The 19,634-nt window shown below is 40.2% G+C and overlaps 1 protein-coding gene across 1 annotated transcript; it reads right to left on the bottom strand.

Annotated features, from left to right (window-relative positions):
* Positions 1-117: 117 nt before the first annotated feature.
* erich3 (glutamate-rich 3) lies at positions 118-17,678 on the bottom strand. The gene is made up of 15 exons (XM_032526382.1): positions 17,418-17,678; positions 16,051-16,144; positions 14,323-14,448; positions 14,140-14,211; positions 13,791-13,919; positions 10,701-10,859; positions 9,323-9,532; positions 8,744-8,924; positions 8,247-8,433; positions 7,256-7,485; positions 6,981-7,130; positions 5,946-6,311; positions 4,557-4,688; positions 970-4,463; positions 118-763 (listed from the first exon to the last, which is right to left on the bottom strand). The coding sequence occupies exons 1-14, from the start codon at positions 17,435-17,437 to the stop codon at positions 997-999; spliced, it is 5,523 nt and encodes a 1,840-aa protein (XP_032382273.1). The 5' UTR covers positions 17,438-17,678; the 3' UTR covers positions 118-763; positions 970-996.
* Between the last annotated feature and the right edge of the window lie 1,956 nt (positions 17,679-19,634).

Below are 19,634 nucleotides of genomic sequence, written 5' to 3'. Positions count from 1 at the left end.
CAGCGGAAGGAAACGGAGAATACATGCATCTGGCAGAATTTCCTGCAACACCAGAGCAATCCCCGAAGTGGAACGCAAAGGATAGAGACTACTTTCTATCTAACAGTTTTTAGTCACTAAAAGATATCAAATGAAAAGATGGAGGCTCACTAACCCACACGCCATAAAAATCATGTGAAAAGACAATACAAATAATGATTATGTATATTTCTTTTAATGAGAGGTAGTGTTAGCAGCAATGACACAACTCAGTGCCTAGATGTAACATTTCACATTGTTGCCACTGTTTTATTCGACTAATTGGTAGCCTAAGGATGAATTATTAACCACATTAGCTAAGGTTAGCATTCTTGTTGTTCAGCTGCATTATTGTCTAGATGTCATCTAAATAAATACTAAAACTGTCATTAAGACGACAATCCTGTGCAATTACAGAAGCCAAACTACTGTAACATCAGTGCAAATGTCAAATGTAGTTTACGGACAAACTGATAGCCCAACAACTATGAATTATTGAATCCCTTGTGAGCGTGAGTGGAAGAGTATCTGTTTACAGGTAATAGGTGATAGCCGCTGCACTTGATACCTCACACAAACTACGCCTCTTTGGTAACAACAATAGGAAGAGATGGTCTATTGTAAACATTTTATGCAGCAGTCAAAACTCCTCGTGCAGCTTCTTCTTTTTGGTGATTGAAGGATGAAGAGGATTTGAGAAGCCATTGTAATGTAAACACAGAAACCACAAGACACTTGAGGGCCTCTGTCAAAACAAAAAGTCATCTTGTATTCACTTTTGGGAAATTGACCAAAAGAAACAAACAAAATACATTTCCTGATCACTACAAATGTTTCTATTTCCTAATGTAGCTATCTGGCTGTCTAATTACGGTTTTCTTTTTTTAAATATTCACTTTTATACACGTTTTCATGTATACCAAAAAAGAAGCAAGTAAAGCAGCACTGTACCTTGGTGCTTCTCTGAAGTGTGCAGCTCTAATGTCCACTCTCTGTCCTCGCAGCAGTCAGCAAAGGATATGGACTTTGCGCAAACAGTGTTTCATCCACTGAGAAAGTGCTCAGTCGGTCTTTACTCAGAGTGTGTTTGATGTCTTGGATCAGCTGCATGTCTCTTCTGTCTCCGCTGATGCTCTCGTCTGACGGTTTGTGTTGGATGTCTTCATGGGGGGACTCCTTCTGGCTTCCGTCGTCTGACTTGGACGTCGTAAAATCAGTTATTTCTGTCACTTCTCGACTTTGTTCATTGCTGTTTGCCCATGTTTCTTCGGTATCTTTCGGTTCATCTAGTTTGGAGAGCCCCACTGGACTCGTCGTTTGCTCGTGCTGCTCTTCTGTTTTCAACGAGGGCAAGAGATCTTTCACATCTTCAACTGCTGTTTGTTTTTCGTTCAGCTCTGGACCTGCATCTGTAGTTTCCTCCTCAGTTTGGTTCTCATGGACACTCTCAGGTCTTCCGCTGGTTACGGAATGATGAGTATCGGTAATGCTTTCCACTTCGGTTATGGAAAAGTCAGTTTGCTTAGCGCTGTCCTGCATGAAACCCTCGTGCACCTTGTCTTCGTCTACAGATCCTGGGCTTCCTTTGTGCTCCTCTGACCTCGTGTCTTGCCCGTTCACAGACTCTTTATCGTTTTGTTCGCTCTCTTCTTTTGCTGTCATGATTTCTACCTCAGTCTCCTCCTCCACTTGCAGTGTGTCTTTCTCACACAGTTCACCATCTTCAGAGTGATTGCTTTCAAGGTTTAACACCACAGCTTCCTCTTTGCTTTTGTCCTTTGACTCATTGACATCTTTTGGCGTGAGCTCTTGTTCTGCATTTCCAGTCATCTTCGCCATCTGAAGTGAACTCTCTGATCTCGGCAGCTCTGTAGATTGCGTCACTTCTTCATTAGCGTCAGATACTTGAGCGTCTGAAGCAGATTCCTTTAAGTCTTCTAAAGGCTCAACAAACGTCTCAAAATACTTTGATGTTTGATGCATGGTTATCCAGTTTGTGACCAGATCTGTGTTGTCTTCTCTCGCTAAGGCCTCTGGCGTTGCTGTAACTACTGCAGCGCTCTCGTCTGTGTTATCAATGATTTGCGTGAGCTGTGACGCCTGCGCGTGAGGTTTGAGCAGCACACTCGCTCCTTCCTCCGAGGCCTTGCTCGCTTCCTCCGTGTCTGCTCCGTTTTCACCATCGGTAACAGAGAGCTCGGCAGCAGCAGCAGCATTTTCATCAACGTGGGGGTGTTTGTCAGTCTCAGCGTCAGATGGTGCAGTGGACTTGTCTAACTTGTGAGCTGTATGGTGTGAATCCACAGCTGTGGGTGTTATAGATTGTGCCTGATCCCCTGAAGAAGCAACTATCACCTCAGTGGCATTACTCTGGATGTTGTCACTCTTTTTAATCAAATCTAATTCTCTGTCTTCATGATCAGGGTCAGATAGGTTTCCTTTTTCATCTTGTTTGGTTTCCTCCCCGTCCTCTAATTTAAATTCCTCTTTTAATTCCCTACCAGCTGTCTTTGGCTCGGAGTAATTTTCAATGGATTCATTTTGCTTTTCCGCACTGTCATCCCCTTCCTTAGCGTCACTTTGTACCACATCAGTGTCAGGGGCCTCATCGACGTTGTTGTCCTCATGGTTTTCAGCCCCATCTTCAGAATCAACAGTCACTTCTTTTACCTCTGTGCTCTCTCCCGCTGCTGGCTCCTCTGTTGTTCTCTTGTCATCTTTGCCCTCAGTTTGAGCCTCTCCCTCATCCTCACACGTTTTGCTAGCTGCTACGGTAGAAATCTCTCCATTTTCAACATCAACTTCTCCCTTTTCACTGTAGTCACTTCCTCCTTCGGTTTCTTTCTCAACATCTTCAGCCTCCATCACGTTGCTTGGCGTCTCTTCAGCCGTTTTCGTCCCGTGTGCTACATCTGCTGCTTCACTGTCAGCGACATCCTCTGACTGAACAGTATTTTCATCAGGTATTTTCACGTCTTTATCCAAGTTTGCATCTGCACTTTTCTCAGATTCCTCTGTTATCTCAGATATTTCTTCTCCCCCTACAGTCTCATCAACTTTTCTCTCTTGACATTCTTCATCACCTTCATTCTTTGCAACAATCTCATCCTTGTCCTCATTCTGATCTTTCTCTTCCTGTTCCGCTTCATCATCCTTTTCTCCATCAGCAGCCGTTTCCACCTCATTAGTTTCATCAGTTGCGGCTCCGTTTTCTTCAGATTGTTGCTCGTCATTTTTATTACCAATGCTTTTGCTATCTTTGTTCCTCTCTGTATTGTCTGACTCGTCTGCCTTCTCTTCATTTGCAACATTATCTTCGTCACTGTGGGTTTTCTCAGCTTGTTCTTCATTTGCCTTTCCTTCAGTGTTTGAGACACTTTTAGTCAACTCTGAATTGCTGTCCTTGTTTTCCATACTTTCCGCCATCTTACTCTCATTCTCTTCCTCTTCTGTCTTATCTGTATCATCCTTTTTACTTTCCTCTCTATTTTCACCTTGTGTTTTATCATCTGGATTAGTTTGCTTTTCTTTCTCCTGACCTTCCTCCTCACATTTCTTTTCTACCTTATCCCCCATTTCCACAGGTGATGTGTCTGTCTCCTCTTTGCCTAGATCATCCCTTTCTTGTGGACTGTCATCTTTACCAGCCTCTACTGCTGACACTTCCACTTCTTTAACACCATCTTTACTGCTCTCATCTTTTGCATTTTCCTCACTTATATCTGCTGTTATATCTGCTGTTTTTTCAACGGTGGTGTCTCCGCTCCCCTCCATCGAGCTGCTTGAATTCTCTGCTGTGACTTCTGTCTCTGATGCTGCGTCTCTGTCCTCGCTGTCTTTTTGCTGCCTCTTTTCTTTGTCGGTTACAGGTGTCTCTTCACAGTTGAGGGCCTCTTTCTCCTCAGAGGGCTCTGCTTTCATCTCCATTGTCTCGCTTGCTGTCATCGCCTCTGCCTCCGCATCATCTGGGGATGCTGTCTCATCAGTGTTTTTATTCAGCTCCGATATTGATGACTCATCCTCCTCGCTGCTTTTTGCCTCTCGCCCAGTCTCGCCAGGCTGCGTGTCGACCTCTGCTGCAGTTTTCTCTTCGCTTTCTTTGTGTTCCTCTGCAGCCTCACCATCAGCAGATTTAGTTGCTGCATCTTCTTGAGGTTCTAAACTCTTGTCACCATCAGCCATTTCCTGTTCAGATACAGGATGCCGAGCTGCATCTGTATCTTCGGTGTCCTCTATTTTATCATTGTCTGTGTTTTTGTCTTCTTCTGATGCCGTCTTTTCATCACCATCTTCTATTTCCACCTTCTGATCTTGGGGCTCTTGTTGAGTTTTGTCATCCTGTCCTCTTGGTTCAGACATCTCTTCATGATCCTGTACCACTTCATCTTCACGAACATCTTCCTCACATTTTGTTTCCTTTACAAGTGTCTGTTGCTGTTCTGCATCTGCAAATACAATATAATTTTTTTTAGGAAAGTAAGTATTTTACTCTTGTGTAGTTTGTTGATTAGTTTGAATAAAAAATGAAAGTCAGGTACCCTTGCTGTCTTGATTAGACCATTTCTCGATGGACTCCTCCTCCTCAGTGGTGGTGTCGCTCAGTTCGGGCTCGGAGTTGCACTGGGACTCCTTCAGTATGGCTTCTGCCAGCTTCTCCTGCACAGATTTGGCTTGGGAGAGAAAAACAGACATGGCAGTGATACAAATTCATGTTTAAGCAAGCCCAGGATGAACTTTTGTGAGCCACTCATGGTAACAAATCAAAATGTTAAAAGGCTATGAATAAAGCAGTATTTGAACAACGCATGTGCAATGAGAAAACTGAGCCAATGAAGAAACAAACGGCAATGAACAAAATGTCTTTAATCTTACCGGGTGCAAACAACATGCAAGATGATAACATGCACAGAAAGAAAATTCAACACATCAACAAGCATGATTCAGTGAATAACCAAAATGAAAACACAAAGCACACTCTTAAAATACCTATTTTAAACCTATTTTATGTCACTTTAGGATGTCAATTTGAAACTCTAAATGATAAAAGATTAAAAGAAAGAAAGAAAATCACTGAACTTTGGCACCAAAGTGTTTTGTCATACATTTTAAGAAACAATTTGAAAACCCACAATTCCTGTTTTATCAACAATACATTTTCATGTATTAACATGTATGTTCCTTTTTTTTCAGAAAAAGAACGCTGTAACGTAGAACAGATGTGATTGTGTAGATTCTATACATTAACACTGACATGCTGTGTGATGCACTTTTGGGACTTTAGGTGTGTACAGCTTCCTCCTCCTTTTCTGATTGTATTTTCACCCCCGACAGGCTTTCCCATTGTTTTACGAACTATATTTTGAAATATCTATTCGTTCCATATCATTTTGCTTTAAGAACTATATTGTGCAGCTTTAAGACAGATACATAGAGTAAAAAGCAAACATAAGTTATAAAAGACTTTCTCTAAGCCTGAAAACATTTGTCAGGAGAGATACAAAATACAATTAAAATATCTAGGTGAGAATTTCTTATTAACATTCCAACATTTCGCAAACTCTTTTTGAATAAAATGGAACTTTTACATCCACAAAAGTGGATCAGACAGAAACACTTCACACACAAACAAAATTTAAAAAAAGGACAAAAATAAAATAAACACACAAGTTTTTCCAGTATCAAATTACAACAATGTCATAATATTACTTTAAATATCACAAACTGACATTATGGTACTGTGATACTGATTTAGTTGTTATCAGGGCTGTATTACTGTATTTACCTGCACACACACACAACACACACACCACATAAAGGGAATACAGCCCTGGTTGAGGTGACAGTGGAAAAACCTCCATGCAAGATGGACTAATCCATTTCTCTCTCAGGTGAAAGCTCCATAGTTGTATTTGTTGGTTTATACTCACCCCTCTCCTGTTCCAACTCCTGTTTGCTCTCATCTAGCATTTTCTCCACCTCCTTTTCTCCTAAGGTGTCTTCACTCTGTTTATTCTCATTCCCTGAGGAGATGCTGTAGTCTATCTCCGTGCTGTCCCCCGCACTGCCCTGTACCCCGGAGTCTTTTGGCGCCTCAGCCTCAGCCTCAGCCTCAGCGGCTTCTTCTTGATTTGGTTCATTGTTTTTTTCATCTGGTAGAACGGTAGTTTCCTCTTGATCGACCTCTTTAGGTTGCTCTGCTTTCTCGTCTTCTCGGGAGTCTTTGGTGGCTTCCGCATCACTCTCCTCCTGCTCGCTGCCTGAGAAGCTGGATCCTGAACGAGACTTCATGTCCTCTGTGCAAGAAAAATGGAGCATTTTAAATTCTTTAACAGAAAAGTGAGTTCCCAAACATCCAATTTATTTTGTAAATCAGAGATCTTCAACAGGGGGTACTGCAGGAGAGGGGGGCACCAAATTATTGTTTATTTAAACAAAATTTTTTAAATGTCTTAACATGAATCCAAGCCCCATTGATGATAGGCTTACTGGCCTATAGGTAAGGTAAAAACTAAGATAGCCACACAATCCTAAGAAGTCACTGTGCACAAGTATTTATTTTAAACATGATTTATAAAATTATGCTTATTAACAGCTTAGTATTCTATGCTCTAAAAAAGTACGCAGGACGCCCAACACATTGTTGTAGGCCCAGTTTAATATGGAACTTATTTTATACAATCTATGTAGTAGGGGGTCCCTGCTCCATCTCACCTTCAGTTAAGGGGTCCTTGGCTTAGAAATGCTGTAAATAAATAGAAGGAGCAGTTCCTTTCAGCATCTCATTGAAATCTAAGCTCCAGAGATCTGCTGCAATCAGTATTTGAATGCCCTCTAAAAGATACCGAGTGATTCTGTTTTGCTAAAAGAATGAGTAAATTATGTGATGAAATGCCACTTCACTCTTGTTATTTTTTTCTCTCGCAATACTTGAAAGATGTGTTCAAACAAGAGATTTCCCCCACCATCCTTCTCGTCGTCTTCAGTCTCAGAGGCGTCTCTCTCCTCTTTAACCTGCCTTTCAGTTCCACGGGATGGAGACGAGGATTTCTTTTCTTTTGCCCTGTCATCGTCTGCAGGGCCCTCGTCATCTGCTTCAAAGTCTTCCTCATAATCTGAGGAAGAAAGAAAATTCTTTGGGATACATTGTATGGAAAAGATCTGCAAAAGCTCTCGCTTAATGTATTTCTCCTTAGCGTAGTCATGTGTTCTTTGTCCTCAGATGTTCCAGTCATTATACCATCTCTGACTTTGTCCTCATCAGCAGTTTCTTTTTTGACTTGAGTCTTCACGTCCTGTGGTTGGCTGGTTTTACACTCAGAGTGGGATGAAGCATTGTCTCCAGTCCTCTCTGTCTCCATCTCAGCACCACCCTTTGGGCTTAAGACTGTCTCTTCTCTTCCTCCATCCTCTTTGACCCTCTTTGGTGGAGGGGTGGGCTTCTTGTCCAGTCCCATTGCTATGATGCACCTGAAATATATATATATCAGCATGATATACTGTATGAAGTTTAGCAGAATAGTTCAATTTTTGGGGGCTTTTGTGGCCTTTAATTAATAGGATGGCTTAAGGGGAAGAAGAGGGGGGAAGACATGCAGCAAAGGGCTGCAGGTTGGATTCGATCCCTGGCTGCTGCCAAGGACTCAGCCTACAAGGAGCACACTAAGGGTACTGAGCTAGAGGTCGACCCAGATGAGTTTGGTATTTTGACAGATTATAATCAAGTTAACATGGCGACGTCGTTAGCAAAGTTGTTGGCGAGTTGAGTGGTATCAATCTTCTCATCTAACTCTTTGTAAGAAAGCAAATAAGTATATTTCTTTGTTAAAAGGGTATAACATTTTCAGACTCACAATGGACCATTTTTTAAGAAAGGCTGTCTTTTTTTATTCCACACTTTTTTCCATGTCAAAACCTTGTGCCCACGTTACCAAAAATGCAACTCAACCGCTCACCGTTGAGTTGGAAAGTCAGGTGTGTTGTGTTAGAAGCGTCTAATGTAGCCTTGAGTTGCTAGCCTCAAGCAGAGATGAGCAGCAGGTTAGAGAGGTCTGGTAAGCTCACGTATTTCTAACTCTCTTTTTTCATTTTCAAACTAACCACAAAAGGACTTTGACAACATTTTTCACACATGCAGTACTACTCCCCAAGACATGTTAACAGACTTTGACGTGTACAAGAAATGGAGTTCCCCTTTAAAGACACAGTACGCCTTTAAAAGAAGACCTTACTTGTAGCATGGAGAGGCCCCCTCTACACCACAGAAGCCAAAGTGTCCGTGCCTGCCACCGAGTCTGGGGCCCTTTCTGTGTTTGAACTCGCAGCAGGAGCTCAGGCGCTCCACCTGCAGCCCGTTCAGATAGAAAGTCAAGCTGAAGGGGAAACCTCGGTGTCGCCTTGAAATGAACTGGAAAGTCTCTGAGGGAGAGATTGAGGACGAAGGTGTGAGGAAGAAACATTTTTAAGATTCAAGATCAAGATAGAACAACTCAAACCCATCTTAAATCCTGTGAGGTATTTTGACGTATTGCTACATGTGGTTCATGTAAATAATAATGATACAGAAATATTCTATAGACTGGGGGCCCTTTAATAGAGGTAGTTTGTTTCAGAAAGGCTATTTTACACACTTACGTTAAACGACCTCCCTCCCAAGATTTGCTCTTATTTGTGTACACAAACACCCATACAGTATCTAACAAACACAATCACAGATCATCACACTGACCTCCCTCGTGGAGCATTCCCTTGAAAACACACAGGTTCTCTCCTCCACAGTGTTGCTGAAACACTTTGACCTCATCCCTCATGTCGGTCAGGTCGTGGGAGAGATGCACTGTTTTGCCAAAGTAAATCATGTTCACACACACTCGGCTCTGGAGCACAGAACTCCTCAGCATGGGGGGGTCCTGGATGGGAAAAAGGGCAGGTTGGAGTTAGTTTGATATCAATTTGATCCAGTTTAGGAACTCTTTGTAATTTCTTTACTGATCTACACAGGTAGGTGTTATCTGGATGAAATTATCTATAATAATATATACTGCTTTTTACAATACAATATGTGACATAAAATATCGTCAGGATCCCTCTATGCTGTTCTGTATTTGAAAGTTTAGACATTTTTTTTTAGACATTAGACAGAAAGATTTATGAAAGACACACACAAAGACATAATAGAACCTCTTCCTGTGAGGTGCACCGCCTAGAAATTGTAAATGGTGTTTCTAGTTAACCCAAAGGGGCTACAGCTTGTAAGTTTGTTGTGGAAGGTTTTGTTGCCAGGAAAAACATAAAGAGAGATAAAGACCTCAACGAGGTCAGCTCCGCTGGAGGCGGTGGTAGGACGCAGTCTGCGGCCTCGGAGCGTGCTGCTGAGAGGGACCTTTACCACCCTGTCTTTCCTCTTTGTGGCTGGAGGCACCGGGGTGACAAAGTTGTTGATGACTGGGAGGCAATAGGGTGAGATACCACGGTAGGGCTCCATTGTGGTCAAACGTCTCCGGGACTCTTTGTCCATCTGGAAGAGAAGTTAAAGGAGAATTCCGGTCGATTCCAACACGTAGGTCTGTTGTTTGTGAATTTGAAGTGCTGTCAGTAGAGAAAAACAAAACCAATCAGTGCTGCCTACACCGTGTTTCCCTCCTGCTAGAGTTAGCACCCAACAGGCTTAAACAGGGCACGTTTTAAACGTGTTTTTAACCTCTAAACATGTTCAAAATGTAATTAAAAGTGCCTAACCAAGTGATTCCTTCCAAGTGAACACAGTGAATCTGACTGCTGTAGATGTAAAAGAAATGCATAAAAGTTGTGTTAATTCAGCTGTGTTTAGTTCCTGTGTTGCGACGGCAGTTAGAGTGCTTAGGGACCGTCTACAAACTACAATACAGAAAAGAGATAATATATAGAGATTCACAGTGTTCACTCGGAAGGAATCACTTCACATGGGTAGGCACTTTTAATGACATTTTGAACATGTTTAGAGAATAACAACACATTTGAAACTTGCCCTGTTTAAGCCTCTTGGGTGCTAATGCTAGAAGGAGGATAACACGCTGTAGGCAGCATCGACTGTTTCATTTATTCTCTCTACTGACAGCACTCCAGATTTACAAACAACAGAGCTACGTGTTGGAAACTCCCCGATGTAAGCAGATTTGATTAGCGCATGATGGAAATCATTTCAAAACTGTTTTAGCTATCTATGGTTGTTTGATTTCTAACATTAGCTCAAAACGCCATTCCAGTGACAGCCTTTGTTGTGTTTGATTGCTAGCTTGTAGCCAGGAGTGAACGAACTTTGTTAAGTAGGTCCATTTTTACTGTATTGACAAAAGAGAAGTCTCATTAGCATCTTGTATGCTACTTGTCGCAAAAGATGAATGTGCAACTCAAATCTGCACTCAACTTACATTGGGGAGTGACAGAATGGACGGGAATTCTCCCTTAACAAAGTCACATTGTCACACTGATGAACTATTATGTTTATTTCTATGATTGTAGTCTCTAATGAATGTGAATAAAGGTAAACAATATTGCTATCTTATAATATATAGCTATATTGCTATCACTATAGTTTAAAACCAAAAGAAAATGTGATTTTCTCTGTAAGGAAAAACAGTCTCTCTAAATAAGTAGGCACATGAATGAGTGAATGAATGAAGGTGTCTCATGTGTCGCGGCCTCACAGTGCAGTTGAGCAGCTGGTCGTTCTCATTGGAGGACTCGGGGAGTCTGTAAGGGGAGCTGCGTCTGAGCGAAGCTGTGGTGCTGTTACTGTGGATCGGCTTCAGACGCGCCGGCCTCTGCATTGTCCCTGGAGCCGTGTTGGGTCGAGACGAGCCCGGCTGCAGCACCAGTAACACACACATAGTCAGCATGCTGCTAATTACAAACACTGTATATGTGTTGCTATGGAAACCAGTACAGTGTGAAATTTGTTTAATACAGTCTGTACAAGAAGATGATAAATGTGTCTGATTTGAGTACAACTAAACTGTCAATTAAACATACAAATTGATCAGAACCTAAGCATGTTTAAGGCTGACATAAAGGGAGGAATAATGCTGCTCTATAAAATAAAATTCCTTTATTTTAATAACATTAAGGTTGGAAATTCATTCTTGACCTTGGCAAAAAACTTTTTCCGACATATTGTCCATAATCATTGTGTAATTTATTGTTATTATAGGATATTTTATATTGTCAGTTTGTGGTCAGCTATTGGGGTTTGCACATCGTCTATGCATGTGATATAATGTTGCACACAGTATGTTCAATTTAATGTAATCTGCTCTAGTTCTCATTTACATCTTTATACATGATCATCTTTATACGTTTCATCCTAGTTTCCAGTTGGGGATATTTAAAGTTTTCTCTTACTTTGATAAATCCTAAACTCTTTTAATTGAATAATGATAAATTACACAAAGTGTGTGCACATGCACATTAGTGTCATTGTGTGTCCTTGTGCATCAAGGTCAGTGACTTTTGATGTTTCAAAGATAACCGACTTTTAAACCCAATATTTTACTTAAATCACTCTTTTCAGCGGCTGACAACAGAGATTTTCATTACAGACAGAAATTCCTTTCCTGAAAGAATGTCTTGGACTTAGACACTGCTCAACTCTAACTGAGTTTGAGCGATTAAAACAGGTCTTTATTTCCATATATTGTATGACAATTAATGTGAAATAGTGATTTTAGGGCGAAAAAGATGATGCATCATTAATATAAAAAAAATATACTAAACTTCAACTGGCCAAATTTAGGTGCTGCAATTAAAGAAATAGTTCAGCATTGTTTGAATGAGAAGATTACATTTCTGTATGGTAAGGGGGACCAGATTTCCCGGAACTAAAATCGGGACACTTAGCGTGTGACCGTATTGATCGTGCAAGCACACACTTTTAACGTGACCATGTGCCAGCTCAGGTCAGACATAGACACAGACAGATTAGACACAATTGTGCCCCCAGCACACGTAGGCCTACTGCTCATAACATAATGGAGTATCTCAGTTAATATTTATTAATTGTCTTGGTATGTAGCCTACAGTACATATCTAAGAATATAGAGTTTCGTGTGGGTCTAACTTTATTTTTTAGAATTAAAGCATTCTTTTGGAAAATGTATCCTCTGAACTTCTGAAAAACTTTGTGAAAAGGTATTTTTCATTGCATGGCTATAAACGATTAATTTGGAACTGCTGCCACAGACTTGAACTAAAGTTATGGTAACACTTTACTTTGAGGGTACATGAAATGTGAATTCATGCATGCATTAGTTCCTGATTTGTGCATTACTTCATTCCTTTATCTCTTATGAATCATCAGGAATTTACATGAATTCATAGCCTCTATGATTCTATTCATGACCTAATGCATGACCACACAGCATAAAGCATTACATCACGTAAGATGGGTACATCACTATGCACAAGTTGTGTTCAAATCAGAATTTGCATACGTCGGCAAATTCACTTCCTTGTTTCTGATATGACGACAAAACGAGTGTGACTCGAACATGTCACATTTACCAACGAAACGTACGGCAAAAGACATTTCAGACCGTCCTTCCAACCTGTATACATTTTAACATCAATGTGCGCTGTAAGATTTTTTCACTCTAAAGTTGCTGAAGCTGCAGCTGTTTCGATCCTGACGGCTCTCTGCAGTGGGCGGAGCTGCTGCTCAGTTCCCCTTGCAACTGACGTGTGCACACACACACACACACAAACACACACGGTGGACAATGACCTACATTGAGGACAGGTCCCGCAAAACCAGGCACTTTGGGCTTCAACAATTTTTTTAAAAGGCCGCAAAATCCTGGAGGGATTGGTAAAACGAGACAGATAAGAAGAGGCATTGCAACAATGTTTACAAATATTCATTGTAAACAATTTTGCAGACCGCCATGATTACACACACACACACACACACCACACACACACACACACACACACACACACACACACACACACACACACACACACACACACAACACACACACACACAATAGACTGGGTAAACCCCGCCCACTCTGCTGGCGATTTGATTTTGCCCTGCAGCTCGGTCTGGAAATTCTCCTACTTCAGTTCACAATTTTGCGAGCAAGCAAGACTAGCAACACAAAGCTCCCAGTCAAGAAAAAGTCGTTTTTTTCACTTTGGTTTTGTACAAACTAAACAAGATAAAACATGTCACTTAGTGATGTTTAGATGTGCTGTTGCCTTCGCACAGGGCCAGGCTAACATTTCTCCTATCTTTATGCAAAGCTCAGCTAACTGGCTGATGGCTGTAGCTTCATATTTATATTTAAATTCAGACATGACAGTGATATCAGTCTATTCAACTAGTTCTCATAAAGAAAGTAAGTGTATTTCCAAAAATAATGAACTATTCTTATAATTAAATGTCAACATGTTAACTACAAACCCAATATATTTATCGCTTGTGAAACACAGGTCTGATAGACCAATCCATCTAAAATTGATTGGTCTAATAAATTTAACTTTAAGGTTGAGGTTTTAAACTCACATAATATCTTAGAGACCATTTGGCATTTAAAAACCTTCTTTCCAAAATGGAGATGCTATAATTAAAGGTCACATTTTAAAAGGCACTTGATTAAGTGCTTGGATCCGTGGTTTATTTTGTTCCTGGTTGGCCACAGGGGTGCCTGTATCATTCACAGGTGACAACATATGAAATGTGATGTTACAACAATAACCACTCAATCTACTGGTGCACCAAGACAGATGTTTTGACTCACGGACTCCGAGGATTCAGAGTTCTCCCCCTCCGGCCCAGAGTGTTGTTTTCGGATAGCCCTCGCCCCCGTGGGTGGATGTGGAGACAGAATACGGATGATGTCTTCTTCGTACTTTTTAGAGCGCTCCACCTTCCAAACAGGGTCAGTCATCAATATTGTTGCCATTTTCTTGTGTATATATGTTTGTTCCAAATTGAGATATATTTGTACACTATCATCTACAAGGAAGGCTCTGTCAATAATTAATAGTAAATGCTAATTGTTTTTTGTTGTTGTTTCATATGATTCAGGAGTCATACGGTTACAAAACAGCAAGCAGCAAAGCAGTGTTCAAATGTAAATGATGTACTTTGATCTTATGTACTCTTTCCCTTCTTGCAAACTCCTCCAGTTTCCTTTTGATCTCTATTTGATGGACACGCTGTATATGGGAGGGGCACAGAACAAATTAGCATCATTTAGTATTCAAGGAGAAGCACAGATTAGCTGACAGTGAGACCTTTTTGTCTCTGGTATATTTTGTTCTTCCCACCTCCATCTCTAGCACCTTGTGGAAAATGGCCTGGGCCAGGCATTCTCGAATGTGTCTCTGGTGGGCTTTCTGGATCAGCTTGTGTCTGTATTCCTTGTCTGGAACAATACGTCCACTCCTGGTGATCTGAGAACAACAACAGTCACAGCAGGGTTCAAGCTACAATATGGGTATTTGAAAACGGTTAACAGTGTTTTAAACTGAGGTCACTAGTATTGCTAACAATACAAAACCATCAAGGTAATCAAAACATATGTTTTTTCCTATCAGCTTCTTACTATGATAAGCAATGAAAGCGTATACAAAACGACTAGGGCTGGGTACTAAATTCAATACTTTTAGGCCCTGACCAAATTGGCTCTAAAGTGTTGAGTTTTGTTGAGTATCCCAAAATGCTTTGTCATTCAATACCCAATCTCATCAGCGTCAGTGAGCCAATCAGCCTGCAGCAGGCTTCTACCAAGATCCAATAATGTCTGTGATTGGGTGTCTAACGTACACGTCTCAGAGACACGCAGGAAAAACTCTACGCTACACATAGACGGCTCCTGTAGGAGTTTTGCATAGCGTGTAATGTAATTTATTTTTGTTAAAATGGATTTAATAAAACTGTATCGTTTAGGAACCTGTATGGAAGTCACAGTTTTGGTGTCGGTATCACATTTTTTTGAATGACAGCCCAAGATACAACACAATTTCACAAACACAAAGTCTTTGTGTGTTTTTTCACAGGTTTGAAGTTGGAGTGTTATTTAGCCCTTTTCCCAACAAGCTGACATGGTTGGTACCAGTGGATGCTCTCGATTGTCTACTTCCGTATACCAATATCTTCACTCTAGTGTTAAAACTGAGCCCACTAAAACCTCTTAAAGACAGCAATGTTGGCCGGTTCGATGCAGGAAGTCAAAAACTGACCTCATTTCATTCCCTGTGACCTATTTGGGACTGAAAGCGGCAATTTTCAGCGAAAGTTTTTGCATCCCTGCAGTCCCATGTTGAAGTGTCCTTGGGCAAGACACTGAACCCCGAGTTGCCCCTGATGCTGCGCCATCGGAGTGTAAATGTGTGTGAGTGTTTATCTGATGAGCAGGTGGCACCTTGTACGGCAGCCTCGTCCACTGTGTGTGAATGATGAATGGTTTCTGTACTATGTAAATGCGCTTTGAGTAGTTGTTGAGACTAGAAAAGCGTTAGATAAGAACAGTCCATTTTAGAGTCCAACCGATAAAGCATTTTTAAGACCAATAAGGTATATACTTTGTAAAATTCCAGAACAGAAACATTTAAACACATTAAAGTTCTGATAAATAAAATGTATAAAAGTACAAACTTAAGATATGAAACTTAAAGTCCTCTGAACAAAACACATTAATAAAAAAATAAAAAAATAATGAATTAGTAAATAATCAGTGTTGCCAACAGGGACGTTGTAGAGGGCCCTTTGGTGGACAATCTAGGCAATGCTCATAACATGGTTGACAGTCCGTTTTTATTTTTTAAATATTCATTTATCAGAATAATTTATTTGTCATTATAAATGATTCTAATGAAAGAATATTAAAAAAAGTTTCTTTTTAAAATCGGCCATTATAAATGCCAATACCGATAGATCGTGAAATGGCTAATATCGTCCAATAATATTGGCCCGCCGATATATCAGTCGGGCTCTAACCATTTACGTTTACAGCCCTGATCATCATCATCAACAACAACAACCTGTTAACGCACCAGTCCAGCTCTCTGCAGGTGTCTCCTGATCCGAGTGTTGCTGAAGTATCCAGCCAGATGTTTGTCTTTGAGACTGTTGTAGGCTGAAAGAAGTCTACAGAAACAAGACACTCAATTAATCCCAGCCAAAGAAACTTAAATTAAAAAAAAAAGGCTTCACTTCATGATGGACATCCAGACTTTAAATCTTGTCTTCCATTAAAGTGACTTGAGAGTTCTTGATTACAGTTCAGAGAAAACCAGAATCCCAATCAAAGTTAGTGCACCGCACCACACCACGTTTGTCGGTTGTTGTTTGTTGTCCTCATTAAGGAGACATCAGATCGTCCAAACCCCGGCCTATCTGAAAGTGTTTTTATTTCCTCCAGCGTTTGTGTACGGGACAACAAGAGCTTACAACTATGGGGTCTGTTACCGGTGTCTGATTACACACAGGAATTACAGGGGATGACACACTTAACCCTATCTGCCTCCTCTTTGTGCACCTGGCTTAGTTGTTTATGAACCTCTAGCTACAGCTTTGGCTGCAGATTTTTATTAATCTTAATATCATTTTTAATGGTGCAACAACACTGGTACAAGTTTAAAGTCTGTACAAATCACAGTTTTTCCAAATTTGTTTCCCAATTAAAAATTCAAAACAGTAAAACAAGGTAAAAAAAACCCAAAAAAAACAGACATCAAAGATGCATGATGGATTCTACCTGGGTAAGAAGTTAGCATTAGCATGAACAATGACTAATTACTGAGTACACAGGTATAAGCAACACAATTTGCTTAAAGTATCAGAAGTAAAAGTATGCATTATGCAGCAAAATGACCCGTATCAGTGTTACAGTATTATATATTCATACATGCCATGACTATTAACAGAGTACGTAAATGTGCTTTAAAAGTAAAAAAGAATCAGAATACCTCTTTGACATAAAAAGAGAGATTTCATCGCTCTCCATCTTGTTTCTGCTGTTTCGTCTTGTCTTTTCAGGTCTTGTTCACTGACATGTGTTGTTCACAGTGAAGCACTTTGTTTGACAAAGTTTAAAACGTTTTTTAATCATGTATTAGTTCATGGTGGATTTATTAGTAGGGCCTTGCCTAAAAGTAGTAAATGTACTCCCATTTTAAGCTCGTTTTGAGAAGTACTTTAGCTTTAGCATAATTTCAGTCAACTAAGAGTAGTTAATTTGGCCACGCTCGTGACTATATTGCTTGACATTTTACTCTCATGACATTTTGTATTAATGAATTTGTTTAATTGTTTTCAAGTAATTACAAAATTAAGAATAGGAAGATTAAGTTTAACAAAAAGTAGACTAATCAGCTAAGCCCCCCTCTTAGCTGAATATAAAACATTAAATTGTACCTACCCTGGGTTGAGATGACTCATGGTGTTCCGCTCGAACTCTCTTTAATGTCGCCCCAATATTTGAGGCAAGAAGGGCCGTGGTCTTGCTGGAGGACTCCTGGGCCGATTTAAAGTCAATTTGAATCAGCAGAGTTGTTATAAAGTGAGTCAGTGTATTTTCAGTTGAGTCGCACTGAGGCTGCTCTTGAGAGCGGAACTGATGACACTTACCGGTTGCCATGGGAGGTCACGTGACGATGTTGCCAATGAGACTAGTTTCCACTTAGAGAGAGAGAGAGTCCCACTGACGTCTAAGCCAGGATAACACACACTCTGCACATGTTTTTAGACGGATTCATTACTCAGTTTACTTCACTTTTTATCTCTGATCATTTGATAAGTAGCCTACTAGCGTGTCGACTCTTTTTAGACTGGTGCAGTTAATTGATACAAAGCTTTAGTGGTAATAAAGTACTTAGATTATTAAAAGTACCAGTGCAGTTTAAAGACACCTCACAAGTAAAAGGCATTCAAAATCCTTCTGAAGTAAAAGTAAATGTACTCGAGTATCTGAGTAAAATATTCTGCAGAAACATGATCCCTATGAGATATATTAAGACAATATGGTTAAAACTGATGCAGCATTTTCCTGCTGTGGCTGGTGGAGGTGCAGCGATGTTTGATCTACTTCTTACACGGGCACGGGTAGTTTCAGGTAGTTTAGTCCAGTGGGACCCACCCTAGTGTTCTTGCCCCTTCCAAATGGTCACAAGATAAATCTGTGGGCTCATGAGATGATTATTAGGAGAGGAAAGGGGGAAAAAGTTATGCAAAAAATATGTGTTCTTGTTTTGGTCTCTTTGGCTTTTTGTGAAATATTGGATGATTATACCGTCATGGCCCATGGAGAGTTATTTAATTGAAACTATCTGTGAAGTTTAAAGGAAAATCACTTACTGGTGTTGTATGTTATGACTTTTTTTTTTTAAATGTAAAATCATAATCTATAAAGTAACTAGTAACTACAGCTGTCAAATAAATGAAGTGGAGTAACAGGAGGGACAAATCAATTCTGTGGAGCGTCAGCAGTTACTTTGACTTAAGTTAGAACGCGGCTGGTCTATTGGTAGCTAACAATAAAGTTACGTAGTACAATGATCTTTATATGTAAATTATCTTTTGAATGTAAAAAAAATAAATGTCTCATCTGCTCTATACTGACGTGTGGGAAAAGATGCCAGCCTCCCTGGTCACTTTGGCCATTTTAGTAAAGCAACAGGTGCTGCACAGCTAATAAATGATAATAAATAAATAAATAGTTTATAGATAGACCTATCTATAAAGATAAACTTTATAGATAGACCACACTCCAGAATAAATTCTGGAGTGTGGTCTATCTGTAAAGTGTCTTGAGATAACTCTTGTTATGAATTGATACTATAAATAAAATTGAAATGAATTGAATTGCATTGAATTGAATTGAATTGAACAAGTTTCTGCCCACACGTGGCAAAATGTAAACAGTACCCAGAAAAGATGGCCGACAGTTATTCCATTAGTCGTCATTCCATGATGTCATGTCACATCTACTGTTTTATATCTATGACTGAAAACAACAAGCTGATATACACTACAGCAACAGTGATCCTAGAGATGTTTAACTACAAGATGAACATAGGCCATGTCCTGCATGGAGAAGGCGGCTAGAAGCTAAGATCAAGGGAAGTCAGCCAGCTATCAGAGGTACAGAAATCATGACAGCTACCATAAGAAGACACGTGGCCCAATACATGAACAGTGCACCAGGGGAGAATCTGTATAAAACCAAGCTCACTGCCTGGATTGATGACAAGAACGTCTGAGATCTCTGTCCAGAAGAGCGCAGTCCTGGGAACAGCTAAGGCCTCTGGTAGAGGCCCGGAATTTAAAGTAGGAGGACCCCCAAAAATGGGGCGGGTGGGGTATTCATTTTTTCACTTATATACAGTATATTTTTTTATTTTTACATATTATGTATACATATACCAGTCAAAAGTTTGGGGTCACTTAGAAATTTCTATTGCACTCCATTACAGACAGAATACCAGCTGAGATCAGTCGCAATGTTTTTGTTTTTTTTAACCAGGGCAACTGTTTTTAGATTACATTGTGTGCTTACATAATTGCAAAGGGTTCTGTTATGTTTTCTCAGTTAGTTTTTTTTTTAAATGGAGTCAGATTAGTAAACAGAATGCGCTGC

Source organism: Etheostoma spectabile, chromosome 9 (assembly GCF_008692095.1).
Source record: "Etheostoma spectabile isolate EspeVRDwgs_2016 chromosome 9, UIUC_Espe_1.0, whole genome shotgun sequence".
Taxonomy (NCBI): Eukaryota; Metazoa; Chordata; class Actinopteri; order Perciformes; family Percidae; genus Etheostoma; species Etheostoma spectabile.
This window is presented reverse-complemented; position numbering and strand designations above follow the sequence as displayed.